The 24,808-nt window shown below is 30.8% G+C and overlaps 3 protein-coding genes across 4 annotated transcripts; all 3 read right to left on the bottom strand.

The window, feature by feature from the left end:
- Nucleotides 1-1,061: 1,061 nt before the first annotated feature.
- On the bottom strand, nucleotides 1,062-2,556 carry LOC129946088 (uncharacterized). Of its 2 annotated transcripts, XM_056056118.1 has the most exons (4): nucleotides 2,284-2,556; nucleotides 2,160-2,228; nucleotides 2,017-2,079; nucleotides 1,062-1,952 (listed from the first exon to the last, which is right to left on the bottom strand). In XM_056056118.1, exons 2-4 carry the CDS (start codon nucleotides 2,203-2,205, stop codon nucleotides 1,393-1,395), a joined length of 669 nt encoding a protein of 222 aa, XP_055912093.1. In that variant the 5' UTR covers nucleotides 2,206-2,228; nucleotides 2,284-2,556; the 3' UTR covers nucleotides 1,062-1,392. The 2 variants fall into 2 exon arrangements, with proteins under 2 accessions (XP_055912093.1, XP_055912092.1); XM_056056117.1 differs by having other exon boundaries at nucleotides 2,160-2,556.
- Nucleotides 2,557-5,290: 2,734 nt separating this feature from the next.
- LOC129945743 (protein transport protein Sec61 gamma-2 subunit) lies at nucleotides 5,291-6,247 on the bottom strand. Its single transcript, XM_056055631.1, has 2 exons — nucleotides 6,100-6,247; nucleotides 5,291-5,764 (listed from the first exon to the last, which is right to left on the bottom strand). Exon 2 carries the CDS (start codon nucleotides 5,741-5,743, stop codon nucleotides 5,537-5,539), a length of 207 nt encoding a protein of 68 aa, XP_055911606.1. The 5' UTR covers nucleotides 5,744-5,764; nucleotides 6,100-6,247; the 3' UTR covers nucleotides 5,291-5,536.
- Nucleotides 6,248-11,113: 4,866 nt separating this feature from the next.
- On the bottom strand, nucleotides 11,114-15,959 carry LOC129948040 (NPC intracellular cholesterol transporter 2 homolog a). The gene is made up of 4 exons (XM_056058851.1): nucleotides 15,790-15,959; nucleotides 11,833-11,946; nucleotides 11,423-11,598; nucleotides 11,114-11,355 (listed from the first exon to the last, which is right to left on the bottom strand). The coding sequence occupies exons 1-4, from the start codon at nucleotides 15,860-15,862 to the stop codon at nucleotides 11,272-11,274; spliced, it is 447 nt and encodes a 148-aa protein (XP_055914826.1). The 5' UTR covers nucleotides 15,863-15,959; the 3' UTR covers nucleotides 11,114-11,271.
- Between the last annotated feature and the right edge of the window lie 8,849 nt (nucleotides 15,960-24,808).

Here is a 24,808-nt window from a genome sequence, read left to right as displayed (position 1 = left end):
TTGTTGTTTAGTTGTTTTTAATTTTTTCTATGCTTGTTAGTACACAAGAAGAAAAAAATGCTGGTGTAATGGGAAACGGCGATGGGCAGTAAAGTAGGTCGGGTAAGAATTATCACACGTGCTGCGGGTATATTGATAGTTTTTTTTTGATTTGTAATTGATTATTTGGGGTCGGTAAAAAGGTGGCAAAGGGCAACTGAGGAGCGAAAAGAAATTGCGACTGCACTTGACGAAGGTATATTGTATTAACTGTAATATTAATGAAATTAATGAGAAAAATAACAACTATGGTCTTGAGCCAGTTTTCTTATAGTTTGGTTCACGCGTGCGTCAGCAAATGCAAAGAGTGGTCGCATTCGAAAAGCTAGTGGCTACGTAGTCGAAATTCAACTAGATTTGTGAATGCAAAACTTCACTACAAAGCTAGTCAATCCTGAGCTGTCATATTAATGACAGATGCAAAAGTAAACAAACGCAAAATCGGAAACATTTGAGAAAGTTTTAAGAATTTTAAACAAATAACAACAATATTTTTAAATTAAATAAAAACAAATACAAAAAATTAGATAAAATGAGCGATTCGGAAGAAGATGAAGTCATAGGTATGTAAAATAGTTTAATTGTGGTCAATTTAAGACACTTCATATATTTGCCAAATAGCTAGAGCTGTGATTGTCGTAAACGATCTCCTCTTCGATGTCACTCCCTTCCGTGACAATGGACACCTTCTCGAAAGGCAAATCAATTTCAATACACGCCTTAGCAGTGCCAGAATAACCATAGAGCGAACTTTTGGTTTTCTCAAAGGCCGATTTCGTCGATTGAAATATTTGGATGTTTCAAGTCCTATGCTGGCCAATAAAATTATAACAGCTAGTTGCATTTTGCACAACCACATTCATTTATTTAATGAATCTGGAAATTTTTCTGACATCGAATCTGAAAATGATGACGATCTGGGAAATGATTTAAATTCAAGTCAAAACATGGAAAACCAAGAAAGAAGCAGCTGTGCTAGAAAAAGAAACTTCTTGTTGAACAATTTTTAAAAATAAAATATGTACTTTTTTCAATTAATTTTTTTATTTGTACTTTGTTTTGTTTACAAAAAAAGGAACTTCAGTTTGTCTTCATGACTAAAAATCTTATTACTAAACTTATAAACTAATCTTAACCTAACTATAAGCTTTCTTAAAAATAAAAATAACACACTTAATACTAAACAAAAAAAAAAACAATTCATTTAAAAAAAAAAGTATTTCATCACAGTTAAAAACAAAAATTATAAAATTCATTAACAAAAAATACACACGATAACTCTCCATCCAATCTCTGCAAAGTTCTCAGTTATCTAAAAAATAAAATGATATTAGGAGAATATATTTTAAGAAATTATATTAACTTACTTGTTCTATTTTCTTTTTCTTCCTTGTATTTAAGCTTCTCGAATTCCAACCTTTTCTGTTTTAGAACTCGCATTTCCTTCAATTCATTTAGCACCCCTCGCGCGATTTCCACCTTTTCCTCCTCCAGTGCAACTAATTTTGAGCGAAGGGTTGCTTGTTTGGAGGTAGAGGGAGTGCAATCCGAGGGAGTGCAATCCGAGGGAGCACACAGCGATGAAGGGTTCAGAGAGCTCACTGTAGGCGCATCCCTGACATTAACTTCGTCTTCATATATTAGGCACATTTGTTCGAAGTAGGGCCAGGACATGCGCCCTCGACCTGTGGAAGTTTTTTTGTTGTTATCCAGGATGCGGTTATACCTTATCTTTAAATTGCCCAGCTTCTTTTCCAGCGAGCTCTCTTTAAAATTGTAGCCTTTACCCTCCATCGCCTCCTTAATTTTAAGGAACACCGTCCTGCGCCTGATTTTTGGGTTTCTTAGCTCATGTTTATGCCTGCTACATTCTTCTAAAAACAGAAGAACGGTGCGGTGCTCCCAAGAAGATTCTAAAAAATTAAATCTTTATGAATAGGGTATTCTTTTTTTAAATAAGAGACAATTTAATTTTACCTTTCTCTATATTGCCTGTGTTTTCTTGTGCATAATCAAGATTTGTTGGAGTAGACACTGAATCTGTAATAATATTGTTAGATATATTTTTTAGCTTACTACATTGAAATAATTTAAGATTTTTCAAAATAACTCAAATTTACCTTCCTCCGTATGTTCTGCATTTTGTGCACTCAAATTTTGTTCCATGAATGCTGCGGCATACACTGGATCTGAAACAAAATTGTTAAGTGAATTGTTTTGTTTATTGCACTTAAAAAACATTACCTGTTAAGATTTTATTGCAAATTTCTTCATCTGCCTCTATTTCGTAATTTATTTCTTAATACTGCACAATAAGTTTCATTTTGAAATGTTTGTATCTTTTTTAAATTTTTTCAACAGCTGATTGTGAAACGTCAAAATCAGTGCCAACTAACTTTTTAGCCGAAATTTTTACACTACGTCGGAGGGGAAATTTCAACTACTTTTGTAGCTAGATTTAGCCAATCAGAACCCCTTGACTACGTAGCCACTAGCTTTTCGAATGCGACCAGTGTCATCAAGGTGGGCGTCTGATAATCTCGACCGATATTTGTTCTTCAAAAAATTCATTTTTGAGAAAGACGATTCGCATATTGTGCTAATCAGATCAAATCTCGCTATTAATCCTCTCTAAAATGTCAAAATTTTGCCCTAAATGTGATCAAGTCAACAAACGATATAAAGACATAAAGTATATAAATATATACTATATGACTATTTTTGTGGTCGATTTTTTCATCAAACTTGTGTCGCAGTTAGTGATGATGACTTTATTAAAATTAATGGAAAAAGATTATTTTGGAATAGTGATTCTTGCTCCAACAAAAGTTTTTCCGATTTCATAAATAATTTCAATGATCTTGTTTCAAGTGTAAGAGATCTGAAAAATGGTTTCTCTTAATTTTTAAATTCGCAATTTCGCATCAACCGAACTCACCACCTCGGAAAACAGCCAAAAATCAGGCATCATCTTGTCTAAGAGATCCAAAAAATGTGAATAATATTATTGCCTATAACATTAATGGACCGCTTTCTTTTTCGGGAAGCATTTTTCGTCGTCCATATTTCACGAACCAGTAGAGATATCGTCTTTAAAAAAAAGTTTGTTATGCAAATACTCCCAACAAAATTGAGTGCGTGTTTTTTTTACAATTCCGACTTAAATAAAATTGTATATTGTATATATATTGACTTTAAATTGTTTATCTTACACAAAATATTGTTATGAATACTTTGTAAAAGGTTTAAGCAGTGTGGGTCGCATCCCAGCCTTTTTTATTCATATTACTTTAGTTATAATTATTAACTTCCAATATTAAATTGATGTTAAATGGTAGACATGTGCATTCAAAAGGACACAAGCGTCCACAGGTTTTGTCTCAAAACCCACCTCTGTCTATCAACTCCTACTCTCACCTCCCCGCGGTGAACATCGGGTGCCTAGTACCTCAACTGGAATCATCGGTGGCGTCTACAGCTCCAGTAAGGTTTTTTTTTTTTTTTATAATTAACAAAAACTAAAAGGGTTTTTTATATCTTTAATATGCCAAAGACACAGTGTGAGCATTAGGAAAAGAGAAAAGAGGGAAGGGTTGGATAGGAGGTGTCGGTGTTGAACTACTTTGATTTAACTTCGTAGTCTCCACAAAAATGTTCAGTACCGCCGGCGCCACTTGTCAATCGTCAATGAACTAAAAATTCATGTTGCATAAGAGTACTGGGTTATATGTATATACAAAGATTCTATAATATTAATTTGTTATGTTTTGGTGTGGCATTTTCATGCCATTATGAATCCTAGTCGTTTCTTGCACTACTTTTATAAACTTCTTGAAAATTGTAGACAAATTGTTTTTGATTAATAATATTATGCGGACATTGTCTAAATAATATTCAAAATATTTTTCTGTTACTAAAAAATAGTAGCCAAAGTAGGTGGATAACCTTGCTCAATCTTGAACTTTTTACTACACTTTGTTTTGTGTGTGATACTCTTTATTATATTTTTTTGTATGCTTAAATAATGAAATTATAACTACCTACCTTTTGAGACGTTTATATTTGTAAGATATGAGATTTCCGTATTCTAGCGTTCGAGGATCAATCCAAAGCTATCCGGATAGCTTTGTGTTGTTGTGATCGCACAGCAAACAATAGTACTGTTAAGAAATGATCTTTTGAAGCAAATTGCAAACTAACCCAAAATTGTCTGCACTCAGCTAATAAATTTGAAAAACAACTATACGTGTGTATAAGTTAAGAGCTAAATTTTGGGTTTCCTCTTAAGTCGAGTCATTTGTTGATTGTTCGAATTTTGTTTTTGTACCACCAAACTGGGTAAAAATATATAATAGGTATGCATATTATAGTATGAAATACGTAGAAGAAATATCTTTTATTTAATAATGACCAATATTATATCAAAGATAACAATTTGCGATTGCGTTTCCTAGCTATAATCTGGATGCGTTTTTGTTTTAAACAAGAACCGACTCAATGCTCAAGGGTTCAGTTTTCTATGCAGGCAACCCTGAGTTGGGCCAACTATAGGTTAGACAACTGTACGCTACTATAGATAATTAATTAACCTTTCCTTTAAACGACTTAACACTTCAAATGCAGCTGACCCTGGGTTGTCAGGTTTTTTGGTGTGGCAATCCTATAAAGTTTGAACGAGAGATAAATAACCATTCATTTGACACTAAAATCAAATAAATAACAGATCAGGGCATATTTACTCCTCAGACCCACCTCTTTAAGCCAGGCAGCCTTTCAATAAAGCCAGGATGTAAGTAGGCAATCCTAGTTTTTTTTAACTTTGGGTCATGGACTTTCATTATATGCCCCATTTTTCGGAAATAACAGATGAGGGTAATTGAACTCAAAAAAGCACTTATAATTTGTAATATTTGAGGCGTTAAGGCCAGATTCTAGCTAGGAAACCCCAGCGCAAATTGTTGTTAAAATTAGTAAAATATCGGTCATTATTAAATAACAAATAAGGGTAGATATTTCTTGCTGTCCTACCCCGTTCAAGTCTTTCTCTTTTGCTGTGGAAATGTTGACAATCGTATTTTGTTCATTTATCCTCTTTAAGTATTTTTTAAAGCCCAATTCAAATAATAAGAAAAGGAAACCAAAGCTGGATTTTCAGAATTCTTAGTCGTAACAAAAAAATCAACCTTACGATTCATAACCCAGAAAAATGATACATAGGAACGACAATTTAATTTATGAATGAAAAACTAAGTTAGAAAAGCATATTTCATATTTTTTTCGAAATAAAATCGTTGCATACATTATTTTGTCTAATTCCTAAGACAGAATCGAGTATATCATTAAGACTAATTCATGGTTTTTAAAGATATATTTTCGATTATCGTGTTTGTTACAAAAACATATAAATGATAGAAAAAATAAACGCAATTATGTAGGTATTATTCTATAAAACTATAATGAAAACTTATTACAAAGATATTTTGTGTGGTTTATTCATTTATGATCCAACAATGATGTTGTTGATTGGGATGTGGATTAGTTTTACAAAGAAACCTATAAATCCCATAATACAAAACCCAATAGCGGTGGCAATGGCTATTTTCTGGAACTCCTTACGGTCCGGTTTGGTGCAACGTTTCACTAATCTGATAGAATCTTTGGCGAAAACACGACCAGGTTCACAAAATTTAACAACTTTGTCCATTATGTTTGGTAGATGCGAGTGCTGTGAAGAGAGATTGAAGGTTTATTTAGTATGAAAATAAATACTGAAAAGACACTTTCATTAATGCCACCGTGGCAAGTTTTAAAGGGCTTTCTTATATTTTGAGAATTATGAACAAGTTGAAATGTATTCAGAGTTGTTTATTACTTTTTTAATAGAATTAAATGTTTCTTTTTGCTAATTACAATCTAATTATAATTTGTAGATAAATCTTTTAAAACTAAATTCCTGACTTTCACAATTCTACAAAGGAATATATATATTTATATTTCAAAAAGCAAACGAAACAAGTAGTGAATGTTAACATAAGACTATCATTATTTATTTGTACTAACATTTTTAAAACGAAAAGAAAATGTTGTTGAAAATTGATATTTAAACAAATTCTTTACACCACAAACGGAACCTTCTAATTTAATAACTTTGACACGAATGAAAATTAACACACATTCGCTGGTTGGCAGACTATCTTAACGAAAAAAGAAATTTTTAACGAACACCGTGTCAAATGCTTGGCCACGTTTATATTGTAAGCATTCAGACATTTTTATGAAATGATATTCGACAAATTAAGCGCTATGCACAAGAGACGCGCCGTTATATAGTTATACATTATTAAGGGCTATTCACATGAAAGCGACTAATGAATGAATAAATGCGATTTTAAACAATTTATATACTTTAATTCTGAGCAAATTGTAAACAATGAGGATAAAATATAGTTGAATTTAATCTTAAGGTAGTAAAATCAGATTTTTCAATAACAAAATTAGAGAAATTTAAGACAACAAATAGTTTGCCGTGTATTGCAATCTAATTGTAACGAACAGTCAAACTCAATTCGCTTCAACGAATAACTTAACAATTCCATTCCAACCTTCGTTTTGCATCTGCTATGATAGAATATAACCTATAGTACTATTATCGAGAGATTGTACTAAGGTAGGATCTAGTGGCTACGGTGACATAAGCTAGCGAAGATTTGTTTGCACTTAACCTTCAACGACACGTTGCTACGATAGTGGCTGTCTATACGTGTTGTGCCCACAACGTTGTGACGAGAGTTTGTGGGCAAGAGAGGAGCTGAGTAAAGGGATGGGATGTTCATGACAGAAATTGAATTTTCTGCTTGGGCAGTACAGTTCCTTTCTCATTTCGTTCCGAATTTCTCATTATTTTCTGTTCGTCAATGCGAGAGGTACATTTGTTTCGCTCTTCGGCTTTGTACACATATTATATACATATCAAAATCTCGAACACAAATGTTTCAAGTTCTTCGTTCCACAACACAAAATGGAAAACGGGTCATGAGTAGTCACAACACATGTAGAGTGTAGACACATAGTGTTGTGAGCACAACGTTGTGGGCACAACACGTATAGACAGGCACATGAACGCGCGAAAATTGCTAAATGATATTATTAAAGGTTTAGTTATAGAGGAAATATATTATCTAGAGTCCTGACCGGTACCCGTCCTACCTGAAACACTCTCAAATTCCATTCGAGGTGAATTCTCTCAAATTCGCTATCGGTGAATTCATGTGAGTGGTTAAAAAAAGCGAAATGGGGGATTGGGCTACAAAAAAACGTATGTAATTTTTGAGACTTGTCAAAAATGACAATTCCACAACTTCATTAATGCAACTTTAAACTCATTTAAGCAACTTTGTGTGAATAATAACTTTATTAAAAATATAAACTCTTGTCTTAATTATACTTTGGGAACAGAGTGAAAATTATCTACTTATTATACAAGCCGTAAAAGTTCTCAAAATCGAACCTCACTACTTTTAATAAAATTGTTGTAAAAACAAACATTTTACATTTTTATTTAGAATTTTTAAAATGACTGATAGTTTTTTGCATTGTATATATATTTTTAATAGTACTCTCATGAAGAGGAACGATCGAAGCGACATCTGAGAGGCGTGGAGATGATTGAATTTGATCCCTTTTTTTATACCCCTTAATAGTTGAGAATGAGGGAAAATTCAACAATAATTAAAGAATAGAAAATAGAGAAGAACATATGCAAATGTAGTAGGAGATCGAGGGAGACAATAGCAACAATGTTTTGACATTATATGTGTGTATGCATATTATACTTAAATTGGAAAGTTTTTACGGTTATGCTTTGGCAAGAAATAGAAAAAGTATTTATAAGAGAAACAATAACAACGCAAAAAAAGTACTGCAAGAGTATTTTTTGCGGTAGGTAGTGAATATAATATATTTTGTAATATATTTGTTTTTCAATTCAATAGGGTGTCTTTATTTTTGATATGACTCTTAAATAAAAAAAAAATATATTTTATCTTTTTTATACCAAAAATGTAGTTTCATGTAATTCCTTTAGTTTGCCCGTTTTATATGTAGGTATATGTATATATTTATAAAGGATGAATTTTTAAAAGTTATATGAAAGTTAAAAACAAACACATACAATGCGGGAAAATGCATCAAATCTTTATTTGAATGGATAGTACGGTCCATATAATTTAATTTTTGAAGATTATTTCATGCAGATGTTGAACTTGACCGCGCCTCAAGGGGTCCATTCGCTTAGTACAATTTTCTATATTTCAGTTCAATAAATAGCAAGCGTTGTTCGTTTGTTAGACGAATTATGGTGCAATTATAGACCAAACTGAATACGTTTGATAGTGAAACAAAACACGAAACGTGCGTCAGCTTTTTAAACCAGTCTTGCCAAAAAGATAACAGGTACAAAATCCCCCTTCACTTTAAAAGGGACTCTTTTGTTTTCAAAAGGACTTTTTTTCTTGATTAGCTTTTCGGTAATAATTTTGATTTCGTCAATACTTGCAGTTAAACCTCAAACTATCTACGAATTCTTTAGTAAGATCCCAACTAGAGTCAAATGGGCTATGTGTTCTGATAAGATAACCATTTTTGAGAAGTTTTTGTTGCTAAATTCCTAGACATGTTAATTAAAATGCCCGCCGAAAAAAAAACTCTTGAAACAAGGTGCAAACTCGGCATACAATGCACTCACAAGTATGTTTGTATCTTTTACAAGAAAAGACCTTAAAAGATTCAAACCGAAAAAAGTAAAATGTTCTGGGCTAAATGAATCGAAGAGTTCCATAGTAGTAATGTTATCATAATGATATCTCCACACAAGAAACACTTCCATTCGGTCAAAATCACGATATCTTATATATTAGGCTTATATCTTTCCAATTAAGGCATTGATACCTGTAAGGTTAATTTTTCAACCTAGTTTTATATTACATATATTGTATTTATTTATTTGAATGTTTTTATATAAAAATTTAAAATTCAATTCAGTACACCCTATTTAGCCGTTAAAAAACAAAAATCATCCAAGTTTTGAATAAATTTTAATTTTTGATTGTGTTTATACTTGATGCGTACAAATAACAAATAATACGCAAGAATAACAACAACAAAATAACTGAATATATTTAAAATCTTCAATGCATCATATGCCAAATATGGCAACATTTCATTTTTCACAAAAATTGAAAATTTAAAATCTAACGACAATTTTTAAATTCAAAATACCTACAACGTTAAAGTATACATAGCTACAAGCATATGAATACATATGCACATCTCCTCTACATTCACGCGTGAAAGCAAAACAAAAATGTAAACAAATATTATTCCTTTTTGGTTTGAAATTTGTACTTTGGCTATCTCCCTCGAACATATTAATGCTTATGGAACCTAAACAAATTTACTTTTCTCATTCTTTCTTTAGTAATTTTCTCCTCATTTTTGATTTCTTACCAAGCATTTTGATACACGCAGCGCCATAAACGGCGCGGCGTGGAGATGAAATAAAAATTTTCGTTCCATAGGAGTACTATATTTTATTATTTTGAAATTTCAATATCATTTTTAATTAATTTTTTTTCTAACTTGGTTCAGGGTGATACCAAAGATGGATGAAGTAAGGGAGTGGACGATGCCATTATGCGATTTTTGTGGTTAGTTCAGTGTTTTTTTTTTATTTTTTGGAATTCAAAATAACAAAATAGTCCTAGTGTCTGGAGAGCAATAGATTTTCTTGAATTATGTTTTTGCATTTACATTTTTTAAGTTTAGAAACTGTTGAGATTAATTATTTCTATTTGGTAACATTGTTCATCCTTTCTTTTGTAAAGTCAAAATTCTATGTTTATCTCTTTCATGTTCTGTCTCTTACATCTTTTTAAAAATTATTTTACAACCGTCTTGTCTCGTCTCTAGTCTGAGTAGTTTTTTTTTCGCATCTGCAAATGTTTTACAATTATAAAACAAAATCCATAAAGTAAATTTAATTAATCAAAAGTACAGAGACTATATATGTAACCTAAATATTAAATAAAGACTTTGTTAAAATAAATTGTGTCCTGTGTCTTTTTGTCTGGGCCTTCGCAAATCACTCATTATCTACAAATACATAACTTCAACAGAAACTTTGATCTCATCTTAAAAGACTATAATTGTGTTAATCTAATTTAATTAAATATGTTAGAGATTTTTTGAGTTTGTATGTGTACATTATTAAAAAATAAATGTCATCTGCATAATATGGAAAATATTTTAAACAAAATGTGACGAATTCATTAAAGGTTGGCAAGCGTGGGTATACCTATCGTCCACTTGAAGTCACTTTCTTTTCCATATTAAGGTATTAGCATTGAATAATTACAAATAGAAGTGGACATCGAACATTGCTCAAACGACCATTCGACTTATGAGCATCCAGTGAATACCATTAGTAGCTTTAATATCATTTTCATGATATTGGGTTTTGCATATGCTAATTTATATGCTCAAAACGGAAATGAATTGCATGCTTTATTAAAACTTATAAATCGTTAACAAAAGGTATTTGCTTATTTATATCTTATGTTGTCTGCAGCTATCTCTAATTGCCTGCTTTTAAACTAGTAAAATGGAATGCCTCGTGGCTGATTTTAATATACATATAGTTGGACTACTCTTGCTCATGAAAATGTTTTACATTTACTTTTGCTACGATTGGAAACGTCAAATTTAATATACATTTATACATATATACAATACTAATACTAACTTAAAGTTAAATAACAAATAAAACGAACGTTAGCATTTGAAGGGCTCTTTCTCTTTTTATACGTTTTGAGACCGAGAACGCTGTAATAATGAAAATCTCTTTTAATCGGAATGTATGTATATATATTGAGCAAATCATTTTCCAATTCAATAATAATATTTACGTGTAAATGAAAGATTTGCTAAATTAATTAAAGTGTTTAAATCGACTGATTCAAACCTTAAATTGGTTATATATAGTGTACCTGCGTTTGGGTCAAAGTATTTATTAAAACCATTTGTTTTTTGGTCAGTTAAATCTGTGAATATAATTCGTATGTTGCTTCAAAATCATCAAATGACATGCAAATTAACAGTACAATGAAAATTTCTTAACATTTAAAATTAATATTATATCTCGTTCAACAATCAGCATCCCACGAGTTATTTCAACTTTTATTGAATTTTGGCAGGAATAAGGACACATATGATATCTTCGTTATTCTGGTCTTTCAATTCCCATTTTACTTCAACGGTTACCTTAGAAAATAATTTATTTTATTTAGACTTGAATTTAAAACGTTTGATTTATAAAAAATTAAAATACTTTTGGATAGGCCTTTAGCACAGGTAAAGTTGCTCTGTAGCTGTAGCTATTATCCTTTATCAGGGGGCACGCTAACCCACTATTAACACAAGCATCTGGGTTTTCTAAATGAAATGGCATTTCAACACCCATTATTTTTCCATGGACCACTGTTGTGACTGTTTGAACATCTTCAGCTGAAAATTTTATTTTTTGGCTTAGATTAACAGAATCCAACAAATGTTTTAGTTAATATTAAATATAAGGTGCATGAAATTATCATATAATTTTACATAAGTGAAACCTGATTTTTCAAAATGCCATAATCATAGCAAATACGAGTATTTATATCTTGCCCCCTATTTTTAATTAAAATTCAAGATATAAACATAAGATGGAGATACAAACGTTAATAAATGTTATTTTCTTACATAACATCAATTCAATTGAAATTGAAGCAGAAGTGTTCCGTTTGAGTATGCAGTCGTTTTTTGTTGTGTCACAGCCAGATATAACAACTTTAGTAAACTTTCCTATTTTAGAACCTGCAAGAAAAAATTATAATACAAATATAGGATAAGACATTTTTTTTTAAGATCTACGATCTTGTATTGCTGTTTGAAATTTGTATAAATAAAGTTAGTGTTTTTTCTAAAAATACAGTTCAAAACAAGATTAAATTGAGAAGTTGTTTATCACTGACTGAACAACCCACAAGCCCCAGTTCCTGGGCTTCAGGTTACTATTAAGACCAGATAAAATGTTTCATGATGCCTGTTTTGCTTGCGAGTAGTGTAAACTGTGAAATCACCATACAAACTACATTAATTTTACATAAATCTATACCTCTTATATAAAGCATCCTGCACATGAGCTACAAACTGCGAACTGTGGCTGTTCGCAACCACACTGTAATTCGTTACTACTAAATTATTTTAAAAAAATTGTCTTGTTTTAGAGAACAAAATTCAAATTTTACTATCCTAAAATAAGTGTCAATTGGTTTATTATAATTTAAATGACTTTTTGAAATGTAAAAAATCACGTTTGTTCGTTCATTCCAGTCGCTCTCATGTGTAAGTCCCTTAGAGCCTATAGTATTTCGATCCCCTCTGTAAGAAGATAAAAATCCCTCGTACGTATCATCCTCCAAAACTCATTTCTTTAAACTGCTGTGCTTCGACTTTCGACGAATAGATGTGAATTTCAACTAAAAACACTCTATACGAAGAAATAAATTCTTTGAACGTATCACCCTCATGTAAAGCCATTTGTTTAAATTGTTGTATTTGTAATATAGACGAGTTCAACGAGAAAAACTTACGTGTTTTCAATTTTTCTATAATTTTGTTTTATAGAATCAACTTCTAAGTTTTTAGGGGAAATTTCATAAATTAAAGGAGAAATTATACGCATACTTAAATGAGTTTATGAGTCCGATTTCCGGTTTAGCTTGTAGGCAAACCAATATGGCTACCGAGAACTTATATCTTTACAAGTGTTTTTGTGCACAGCCAGAAGTAATGAAACTTACACAAAAACACTCCATATAAAAAACGGAATCTTTCGTACGTTTCATCCTCCAATACCCATTTGTTTTCATTGTTGTATTTGTAATTTTTACTTAGGTCCATGAATAACGACAATTCGATGCGCTGTATTAACTTGTTTTGACAGATGTTGTTTTTTTAAACAAGTTGTTGTGGTGAGGATTTTAGATTTGATGTCATGTGAGATGTTTTCTTAATCAAGCCAATGTCACACTTTTATATGTTTTTTTAGTTTAAAAAACTTAAATTATAGTGAAATTGTTAAAACTTGTTTGTTTATAATCATCTAAATACTTTTATGAAATAGTCATCGTTTTTAAATTTAAAAAAAATGTTATTAGAACATTCAAAAAAGATAATTTTTGGAACATATAATCTTAAATGGACCAGAACTCTTTATATTACATTATTTTATTAAATATTTATTATTTGTATAAATTAAAAAACAAAGTTTTACATTTTGCCACTTTCAATCAGAAACACCATTAGGCCACTGGATGCCGCCTCTTAATCAAGGAAATAGTATTATAGGTTTTATATCCAAAGATTTCACCTAATAAAGTATGTACTTTTGGTTTGGTGGTACAAATTGTATTGAATTTTAAAATGCCATCTCTAGTTTCTAAGTCCTAACAAGCATTTTTGTTTCAGAAGTAAGTTTAATTGTAAGGTTATTTTACTCTTAAAATGTTTTTTGTTGAAAACGTATGGTAGCTATAATTATGTCCGAAATACTTCCCCAATATTACTTAATTCTTCTTTTAACATATAAATTTAGACAAATTATAAGAAACAAGAAAGGCAAATTATTAATTTTTATAAATTAACATTATATACATTTTGAAACAACTTAAGACATGATATTTTAGTGACACATTTTTCTTGTTACCATTACATCACTTTTCTTTTCAAGTTTATTACCACAAAAATCATATAAGAAATAATATCACAAAATACAACACACTTTTCAGCCCACTCGATTCAATTTATTATTCCTATATTCTGCATTAGATTCAATACATTTCTTCTTAAAAACCAATGTTGCAATAAAATTGTCCATTTTAGGTTAGGTAATTCATGGTGAATTGATATTATCATTCTTTTAGCTTGTAGGCAAACCAGAATGACAGATTGGTTTCCGGTCCTTATATAGAGCATCTTTCAGTATTTCAATACAAATATAAATCCCTCAAATTATGGCTTATATTTCATTTTATTGAATTTAAAAACAAAAAAGATTATTTTAAGTTATCAATTAAGAAATGTTTCTTATTTTGTATATATATTTGTCAGTAATGTGACAGTTCCCGATCTTAATTCACAAATCTGGTTGAATTAAGAGTACGTCACTAGCTTTATAAATGCGCATTGCGCCCATTGTGTTATTTTTTGGTTTGGTTCTTTTGGTATTGCATGGAATGATTTTTATTATTACCGCGAAACAAAAACATTCAAGAAAAAATAATTGTCTCCTACATTTTTAATGAAGCAATTTTTCGGTGTAGAAGATGACTGAAATAAGGCAATTTTTCAGCAGTTGGTCTATAGGAGGGCTAACTACAAAAAAACTAAAAAAACATGTCTTCTAAAGTCCGCCCCTCTATTTATCATTTATTATTATTATTTTGGGGACAAACAATCATGATTAAAAAAGGATAATAATTAATGTAATAATATGTACTTATAAAAGTTACTTCCTGTCATTATTTTATTATTTACAACAGTATTTTTTTCTAAGGCAAATGTACGTGTTTCACTCTACCAAAAACTTGACACCAGCGAGGTTTTTTTCACTCGGATACCATTAGCTGCAATGTCTTTATTATTTTCAAGCCATTAAAGAACAGTTAAGGCTTTGAAACAAAATATTTTCTTATAATATCCATGTACCAACATGTTCTTTATTATCTTTAAAGAGTAAGTGGCTGACTAATAGAGCTGCCCGAGTTACATCAAGGATAGTTTAAAAAACTGGTCTACCAAAAACACTTATTTTGGTGATATTAAAATGGCCTCGAGTCTATAAACAATTTAAATTAATGCACTTGAAATATTTTAAATCAAATCACTTTAGTTAACTTTATCTTCAAAGTATATGCGTGGTTTAAATAGGTACTAAGATAAGAAGAAATTAGTACATTGATTCAGTAAGACGAGAAATTACTCGTGTAGCAAATGCACCTATATGCAAATGCACAGGTCTGGTATACAATAACTTATGCTTAAAAAACTATCTATTTTAAAGTACTCTCTTATCATCTAATTAAATTAAATTCTAAATTTTTAAATAAGCATTCTATTACTTAGATTATAGTCCATAGATTTTAATTTGTATTCCGGCTTTTAGATCCTATTTGAACCCGCCTAACATTTTTAATTTGCATTTATGTTTTCGTAAATATTTGATTGATTTGTTTAATTCAAGCACACAAAAAGAACAAAGGAAAAAAAGTAAGCTACGAATTTACCAATACTTCTCTTCTTAATCTCAATGCAATCATTTGAAACACTACGAAACTTAAATATAATCAATTAAATTAAATTTGTCTCAGCACATCCGAATAAAAAGATATTCTGACTTTCGAATAATTTAAACATTAAGTCGAAACCCAATACCTCAGCTTTATTAAAGAAGTTACACTTTAAAGAAGGTATGCATATAAATATAAATGTTTGAAAAATAATTGGATTTGACAACAAATAAATAGTTTCAATTAACTGCCAAGCGGAAATATTAATTTAATTAAAGCAACACCAACGCTTTAACAAATTGTAAATACACATACGGATTATTAGGATAGTAATGAAATACAAAAATAGTTTTTAATGGTAAATTACCACAATCTTTAAACTGCAAGCCGCTAATTGATACAATAACTGATACAAATACGACTATAATAAACTGTTTCATTTTTGGAAGTTGATATAAGCGATTTTTTCCAACAAAATTTTAAATTCTTCGTTTTAGTCTTACAACCGATTTCGAGCTCATTTGTCAGAAAACTGAAACAAAATTGATGTTCTAGTTCTATACCTATTTCTTAAGATTGTTCAAAAATACATGCATAAATAAAAATGTACATATATGTATGTATTTACTTGTATGTATTATGTTTCTAAGTAAAGTAGTGTCCACTAGAGTTGCCATACTTCGCGAAAAAAACACTAAACGTTATATTTGTAGTAACCGTAGCATGATGGTTAGTGCGTTGGACTGTCAAGCAAGGGATCTTGGGATCAATCCCTGCCTGTGCCACCTCCCTTTCCATCTCTGACAACATTACTCGCACACAGGAATGGTTGAGAGTTGTAAGTCTCTATTCCCTGGTTCTTCATGGATTGTTGCGCCACCTAATTTTCGTTATAATTGTCAGAAATTGCAGTGGAAATATATGTTTCCGATCGCTCAATTTTCGTCTAATTTAATAATAAAATTTCTTTCTCATCGCGAACCTCTTGAAGAGTTGGAATTTTCAAGTATAATGGAATTCAATCATAATTTTCAATTATATCGCAATAACTTTCAGCCTATCCAAAGTATGCTTGAAGCCTTCAAATCTGTTTCTAATATACATATATACGCGAAATACCTAAAGGAAGAAACATTTTTGAATTACTTAATAGGTAAAGCTTTTTTAATTTTCATTAATATTCGTTTTTTCTGCCTTTATGAATCTTTAAATAAAATTGACTGTTTTTGCTTTCAGTATACCTACAATTATCTGATTTATTGTTTTCGAACCTACCATTTTATTTTACGTAAAAAAGTACAGTGAAATATTTGATAAATCTGGCAAGCCTGTGTCTATTCTATTGCCAGGTTTTTTCATTTTCACTAGATATGTATATATACGTAGATGTTTGTAAACGCTTAAGGGATGCATACGGTTCTAATTGGCTTATCAGTATATTGGCTATGGCTTTTTAAGTAGCACTCCGTGTACACAATTGCCACGTAGTCATTATTTTTTCATTTTCCATTAAATTTGGACATTTTTTTCCGAAACAGAAATAAAATTCAGCTTTAATCAGTCCCACCGAAAAAAATATTTTGTATTTTATTGACAAGATGGCTTGCTTTAGAAAACATCATCAATAGGGTTATGGAACAGTCGGATCCATTTCAATTATGTATGTTTTATTTCTTGCTATTAGAGATCAGCGGAATAAAATTTTCGACAATGTGTAATCCTGAGACGAAAGTATATTCCCGGTTTGTACCTAACGTTTTAAAAATAATAAACTCTTTAAGTAAAAAATGTCTGTGCAAAAATGTTGACAGTTTATTTGAGAATATTTTTGTACAGCTATCAATGGTAGCTTATGTAACATTAAAATAATAAGGAACATTTAAGACAATCATTACATTGCAAAATAGAAACAATGACAAGGATCATTTTAAGGAATTTTTCAAATAATAACTTTATTAGGACTCCTGGTCTAATTTTGACTAGAGGAACAGAGAGAATTAGCTATAGCCATCACAGATGTTTTTATTGAAAGCAAAGCCGAGGAAGTTCAAATTTTTCTACTCTTAATAAAATTGATATAAAAACGAACGATTTAAATCTTTATTTAGAACATTTAAAACTACTGCTACTTAGATTTGATTTAGTTGTAGTGCAGGATTGGATCGCACGAACTTGCTCCTGTATCCAAGACTCTGTTTTTACAAAGTTAAATAAAAAATGTATCAATAAAATAAGTTTGTTTCTTTAACAATTTAAATGCCATTGACTAATCAATCAAAAAATCTTGATTTATTACATTTTTTTAAATTAGTTTTATAAATATAAAATGTTTCAATTATAGTCTTAAAATGTTTGCAGTATGTAGTTTGTTAGAAATAATTATTATATTTTGTGCATATAATTTTCGTTACATTTAAGTTCATCAAATATTATGAAGCAGTAAAAGAGCCTTTGCAGAAAAAAATTTACTGCAAACGGTTTATTAGTTCTTCAGAAAACTTTAAAAATAAAATAACGGATCTATGGAGGGTACTCTTCTAAAGCAATACAAACAAATTTTTATTCTATTTTCGTTTTTGAGAAAACTTCAATTTTTCATTTTTGACCGAATTTTTTTTTTCATTTTTGACCGAAAAAAATTGTATTGTATCAGGCAGGCGGACGGAATAGGAGTAGCCACTTTTTTCGTTTATCTGCCAACGTAATGTAATTTACTTATATTTTTAGCTGTGATCTCATGTTAATACGCTTTATTTTTATGTTTCGCTACTTTAATTTCCATTGTGTCAATCTCATTTACTCGTAATTAATTTTAATTTGTTTTTTAATTGGATATGTTTGTTCATAATAAATAAAAAAATAAATGTCATCTAATAAAAAGAAAAATATGCATGCATATTAAAATTGTTTTGTGTTTACAAACATTTCTATGGTCATTTTTATTTCATACTTTTTATTCAAATGGTAACCACGTCCGCGCAAAGTGCATGCGCTGAGCCTGCCTTACTTACTCTTAATTCGCTTTAAGAACATGGATTCGTCATCTTTCAAATACTAGTGCTAAAAGTGATACTGTTGCTTGAATTCATCAATTATAATTTGTTAATCATATCAAATATTGGCGATCGAATTACATTAAGACTGAAAGTGGTGCTGGCCACGAGTTGAGATATGTCTCTGTATGCTTTTGCAAAAGGCATCCGAGATGAGGCTATACATTTTGGAGCAAAATATGCGAATGCGAAACTTGAGACGTTGTGTAATGTTTTGAAAATATTATTTATTTGTTTATGTGAAATGCAAACATCGTCATACCTCAATCCTCCATACACTTATAACATCTTTAGACTTCGGTGGACATGTTTCGCCTTGTAGTAGTTCGGATATGAAAATTGGTGCACACGTCACTGATATTATAGGAAGAAAATGGCGAAAAGATGTATCATAAAATAGTTTCAGTAATTTTTGTCCTTAAAAAAACGTTTAGTTAAAAAATGTTTAAAATATTAATTTTTCACATATTAAGCCCAATGATATTTTGCATCTAAAAGCAATACAAGCTGCAACCTTGCCTACAAGCCAAAGCAAACAGCTGATTTTGGAGTGTGTTTGTGTGCGTGAAGTGTGCTCGAAAAACTGATTAGTTAATTCTATATATGCGAGAAAACAAGCCATAAATTGTTCATGGAACTAACATCTTTTCATCAACATTTCATGTTCAACAATTTTAAGTAATGGTTTTTGAAGGCTGACACGTGCAAAATATTTATATCTTCATATAAAGGGGGTTTAGTTATAATCATACAGAAGTATTGAAACAAAATAATTATTTATTAAATTTAACTTCCAAATATCAAACCTGTTGGAATTATGTTTCACCTCGTGTGTTAATGGGATTGGCTGACATATATCATCTATCCTACAAGCTGCGGATGCAGCGTTCAGACCAATCAAATTGCTCTATTATGACAATTGCGTTCAAAAATAATGCGATCAATCAATAGAACCGCAAGTAGAATTAAACTGGAAGATTTGTACACCCTTTTAATTTTAACAAGAATAAAAAGTTTTAAATGTATATTAAATTTGATAAGGTTGAAAACCCAATTTTAATTACTTGCAAACACAATATTCACTGCTTTAACAATTTTTCTCTGTTTTTATGCTGCAAACTACTTAAAGGGCTCAACTTTCCATTGCCACAGCACGAATTTCAACTCGTTTTTTCTTTTTTGATAGATATGTATGTGCAAATAAATAATAACTATAAGAAACATTTATTTCTATTTTAAATTAATTTTCAAAGTTCACTTTTTCACATTGTTTGATTTTGGCATTTCTTATTTGTTTTTTGGTACATTTTTTTTGTGGGGATTTCTTTGATTTTAGTGCTCAAATGCATAGAGTAGGTACTTTGCACATACCCAAACTCGCACCTACCCTAAATCCTATGGTGATCCCAAGCGCCTTACTATAAAATAAAAAAAAAGCAAAAAGAAGAAGGGTTAAGTCCGAAAAAGAAAAGTCCTCGCCTTAATGTTTAAAACATGTTCTATTGAGACCCCTACCTAACTGTAAAAAGAAATCAGAAGAAAATTCGTGCTGCAGTAATGAAAAGTCGACCCTTTTAGTTTGAGTTATTTTTATCAAAACATTAAATTATGTATAATGATCCCAACAAAAACATGCATGAAAACATCTATACAATATTTGGAAAAAACTATTAACTACATATACCTACAAGTAAGTATAGGTATTATTTTGTAGACATCTATCTAAAATCTATGTTTGTACATATATACATACATATATTCTTCATTAACTCCAAAACGACTTAGCTGACTTTTAGACATTTATCTAAAATTGATATTTGTACATACATACACATGTATGTTCCTTATGGATTTCAAAACTAATTAACTCCTTTTTATATTAATCCAACAATTTTTGATAACATTTTTCAAGTTTTCTCTACATAATACAACAAATGTCTTGTTCAGAAAATTATAAATTTTTATTGAATTGGAAAGTGTATTATACTAAGTAAACACTTTTAAATGTAGAGATGTTACAAATTAACAATTTCTTGCCACTTTCAATCAGAAAGATCTCTAGGTATTGACATACAAAAAATTAGCAAACAATTGCAAAAGCTAATGTTTAATTTTAAAAAAACCATCTCTTGATTCTTAATGCCAAAAAGCATTTTTAATTCAGAAAGTACCTAGTTTACTTATGAGGTTATTTCACGCTAAAAAATGCATTTTTTGAAAACGTATGGTAGGTATATCTGTGTCCGAAATACTTCGCCAATATTAATTAATTCTTCTTTTAACATATAAATTAAAACAAATTATAAGGAATAAGAGCAAATTATTTATTTTTATAAGTTAAAATTATGTAATTATACATTTTGAAACAACTTAAAAACATGATATTTTAGTGACTCATTTGTTTGTGTTATTGATTTAATGTTTTTCTATCGAATTCTTATTAGCATTAAATCAGTTTCATTTCAAGTTTATTATCTACAAAAAATATATAAGAAACAATACCACAAAATAAAACACACTTTTCAGCCCACCCGATTTTATTTATAATTCCTTTATTCTGCATTATATTTAATACATTATTCCTTAAAAACAAAATGGTGAAACAAAATTGTTCATGTAATGTAAGCACTATACAATTCATTCTTAGTACTTTTTCATCCATTCGTAGTAAATTGACTTTAGCAATGGTGAGTTGATTTAAGCAGTAGGGAATTGATATTAGCATAGTGGTGGACGCTTCAGCTAGTAGGTAACCAGAATGACGGATTGGTTTCCGGTCTTTATATAGAATGTCTTTGAATAATAAGATTAATGTTTTTTGTTTTGTCATAAAAGCTACCGTTCTAGAAACAATTAAAATATCTGATGATCTAAGGGCCCCATTAATATTTACTGCCAGCTACTGGCCACCATATAAGAATTAATTAAATATTATTTTCTGAACAAGCTCTTATAATGTTGGAATACTAGTAGATGGTAAGAACTTTGTTTTTCAAAATAAGCACTCTATAATAAGATATAAACCCTTCGTTCGTATCACCCTCCAAAACCCATTTGCTTACATTGTTGTATTTGTAATGTGGACGAATTCAACGAGAAAAATTGATGTGTTTTCACGCATACATAGAATGACTTACTAAGTTTTTAGGGGAAATTTAATAAAATTAGAGGAGAAATCACACGCCTCCTTAAATAAGTTAATGAGACCGATTTCCGGTTAAGCTTGTAGGCAAACCAATATGGCTACCGAGGATTTATATCTTTACTACAGTGTTTTTGCGCATGACAACAGCACGTGGTAGGTTTCGAAACGGTCCTTAATCTGCCTATTAGCCATTGATGCTTATTCGGGTGATCGAATAATAAATATTTATTCAATGCATTTTGTGTATATGTTTTCGAAAACATTTATTTTGAAGCTTGCAAATTTCAAAAGACTCATGGGAAGCCTGATTCCTGAATTTTCTGTTAGTATTTTATCTGTTTTATAGTACCCGTGGCATGATGGTTAGTGCGTTGGACTGTCATGCAAGGGGTCTTGGGTTCAATCCCTGCCTGTGCCACCTTAATTTAAAAAAAAAAAAATTAATTTTCGCGGGTACTGCCTCTTGCGAGGAATTGACAAATCCTTCAAGAGTAATTCTTGTCATGAAAAAGTGCTTTCTCAAACTAGCCGTTCGGATTCGGCCTTAAATTGTAGGTCCCTTCCATTCCTGACAACAGTACTCGCACACAGGAATGGTTGAGAGTTGTAAGTCACTAGGCCCTGGTTCACAACGGACTGTTGCGCCACCCCATTTGATTTTGATTTTATCTGTTTTAAGTAATGTTTGTGCAATTCTGGTATGGTTCTTTTATTAATTTCAATAGTTTATAACAACAGTATCCTGCAACGAATGGATGTGTTCTTGACAGTTGTTGATCTAGATGGCGGCTCATCTGAATCAAGACAAATCATCTTGACAAAGTGTAGATTAAACTATGCGGCTGTATTGGCTCCTAAAATCGTCTCTTCGATAGTATTATTTACGATCGTAGACGAATCAACATCGAGAATTTCACCTATGTTTTGTTCAAAGTTAGGGAATTTGGAAGCAAAAAGTAGATTGAGTGAAATAATCTTGGCAATAATTAATTAAAACTCACATACATTATAATTTCTTTTGTTCACGTTGCGGTCACGAACATGGGACTAAATTTTCTAAGAGATCCTGGTTCAGTTTGTTTTAATTTTAACATACAAATCTAAATACTCTTCAAATAAATCACTAGCCAAAGAAAGAGAAGATGCTGTGATTGAAACCATCCCCTTTAAACAATGGACAGTTTTTTTTATCGAGTTAGCCTAGGATGCTTCGAGAGAAAAATTCTTCGGGTGATTTTCGGTCCCGTACGCATAAATGGAGAATGGAAGAGAAGATATAACGACGAACTGTACGGGTTGTACAGCGACACTGACCTAGTTAGCAGAATTAAAGTCCAACGGCTTAGATGGCTAGGTCATGTAGAGCGAATGGGCATCAACGCTCCAGCCCGGAAGGTCTTCAAATCCAATCCCGAGAGACGGCGTGCACTCAGGTGGGAGAGGACCTCAACCAACTTGGCGTGCGAAACTGGAGACAGCTAGCTAGGAGCCGAGCTGGCTGGAGACGCATGTTGATTGAGGCCCAGGTCCGCCCCGAACTGTAGCGCCACCTTAAGTAAGTAAGTAAGTAACCTAAAGAAAATAAATCTTTACTTTTGAGTTTTTCTCACTAGAGGTGGGTGTCCATTTAAAACGTCAAACAGTGTATTAATTTTTAACTTTCACTAACACTGTTCGAAAATACTTGAGAAGACAAGCTAACAGACATTTTTTGAAAATGTCTTCTTCTACTTCGCAGATTTTTGGATACGCTCTTGCAAGGTTTTGTGTGTCAATAGCGTATTGTTCCCTTACAGCGTCCCAGGTGGCAACATCCTTATTAGAAAGATATAAATCGCTACATGAGGTACATGGTGCTAAACTATTCAGTTATTCATTGTTTAACACGAATCAATATAACTCACTTGAACTTCATAAGAAACTTCAAAACACCGTTTGGATTTCAGAAAGTGCTGTCAATCATTTTTAAATCTTCTTGTGTGGTGGAAACACCAAAAAGATTTATTTAATCTAATCTGAGATAAACCTTTGCTGGAAACGTAGCAAAACTTAATTATCTTTTCTATTGTTTTCTCTTGCAACATAAGCCCAGTTAGTACAACTAAATCGTATCAACAGTAAATGGAAAACTCATGATTCTAAATGCACAAATACTCAACGAACGCATTTGTATCTCGATGAGATACAAATGCAATATCAATCGTACCAACATTTGAGAACGAAATCAAGATCTACTCGTAACTCGTATAAATGTCAAAAACCCATCCTTAGTAAGATTCTACTTTAACTTTTATCGGTAGTATTCATACTGCGGATATTGTTTTTGTTATTCGTGTAAAATCTTACTATACTATTGATAGATTTTCCAACAAAACACGGGAAAAGCAAAGCAAAATAAAATGCACGACTGGGTTGCATGAACTTGCTCCTGTATGCAAAGAGTCTGTTTAAAAAATATACCTGTAAAATAAGTTTGTCTTCAAAGGTATAAATGCCATTTAATTGAATTTTTTTCAAAAAAAGAATAAGTTTGTTTTCAAAAAAAAATAAGATTGTCTTCAAAAATCTAAATGCCATTTTATAAATCAAAAAACCCTTGATTTTTAAATAATATGTTTGGTATGCAGTTGTTTAGTGATATACGCTCTACATTTGAATTTCTTAAAACCCGTTTTTAAGATATAGAATTTAAAAAAAAATTCAATATATTTTTAAATATCCAAACAAACAGAAATTGCACTTTTGATAATCAAATATTGTTAAAGTTATATAAGAGCTCCTTCCAAAAACCGTTTCATAAGTTGCTGCGAAAATTTAAAAAAAAAAAAAATAACGGTTCTATGAGCGGTACCTTTCCGGAATAATACAAAAATATGTTTTCCTTACATCAAGAAGCCACGTAAAAAAATACAATTTTAGAGAAAATTAAAAAAAATCTATCAGTTTGTTTTGATAAAATTCGAACTTTCGTTTTCTGAACAAAAAAATTGTATGGACACCACTGTTAGCTTTGATCTTAAAAAAATGCGAATCTGCTGAAAACCAAAAACACTCTAGTAAAGATATAAATCCTTCGTACGTATCACCCTCCAAAACCCATTTGTTTACATTGTTGTATTTGTAATGTGGACGAATTCAACGAGAAAAATTGACGGGTTTTCACGCATACATAGACACACTTCCTGAGG

Source organism: Eupeodes corollae, chromosome 2, assembly GCF_945859685.1.
Source record: "Eupeodes corollae chromosome 2, idEupCoro1.1, whole genome shotgun sequence".
In the NCBI taxonomy this organism is placed as follows: domain Eukaryota; kingdom Metazoa; phylum Arthropoda; class Insecta; order Diptera; family Syrphidae; genus Eupeodes; species Eupeodes corollae.
This window is presented reverse-complemented; position numbering and strand designations above follow the sequence as displayed.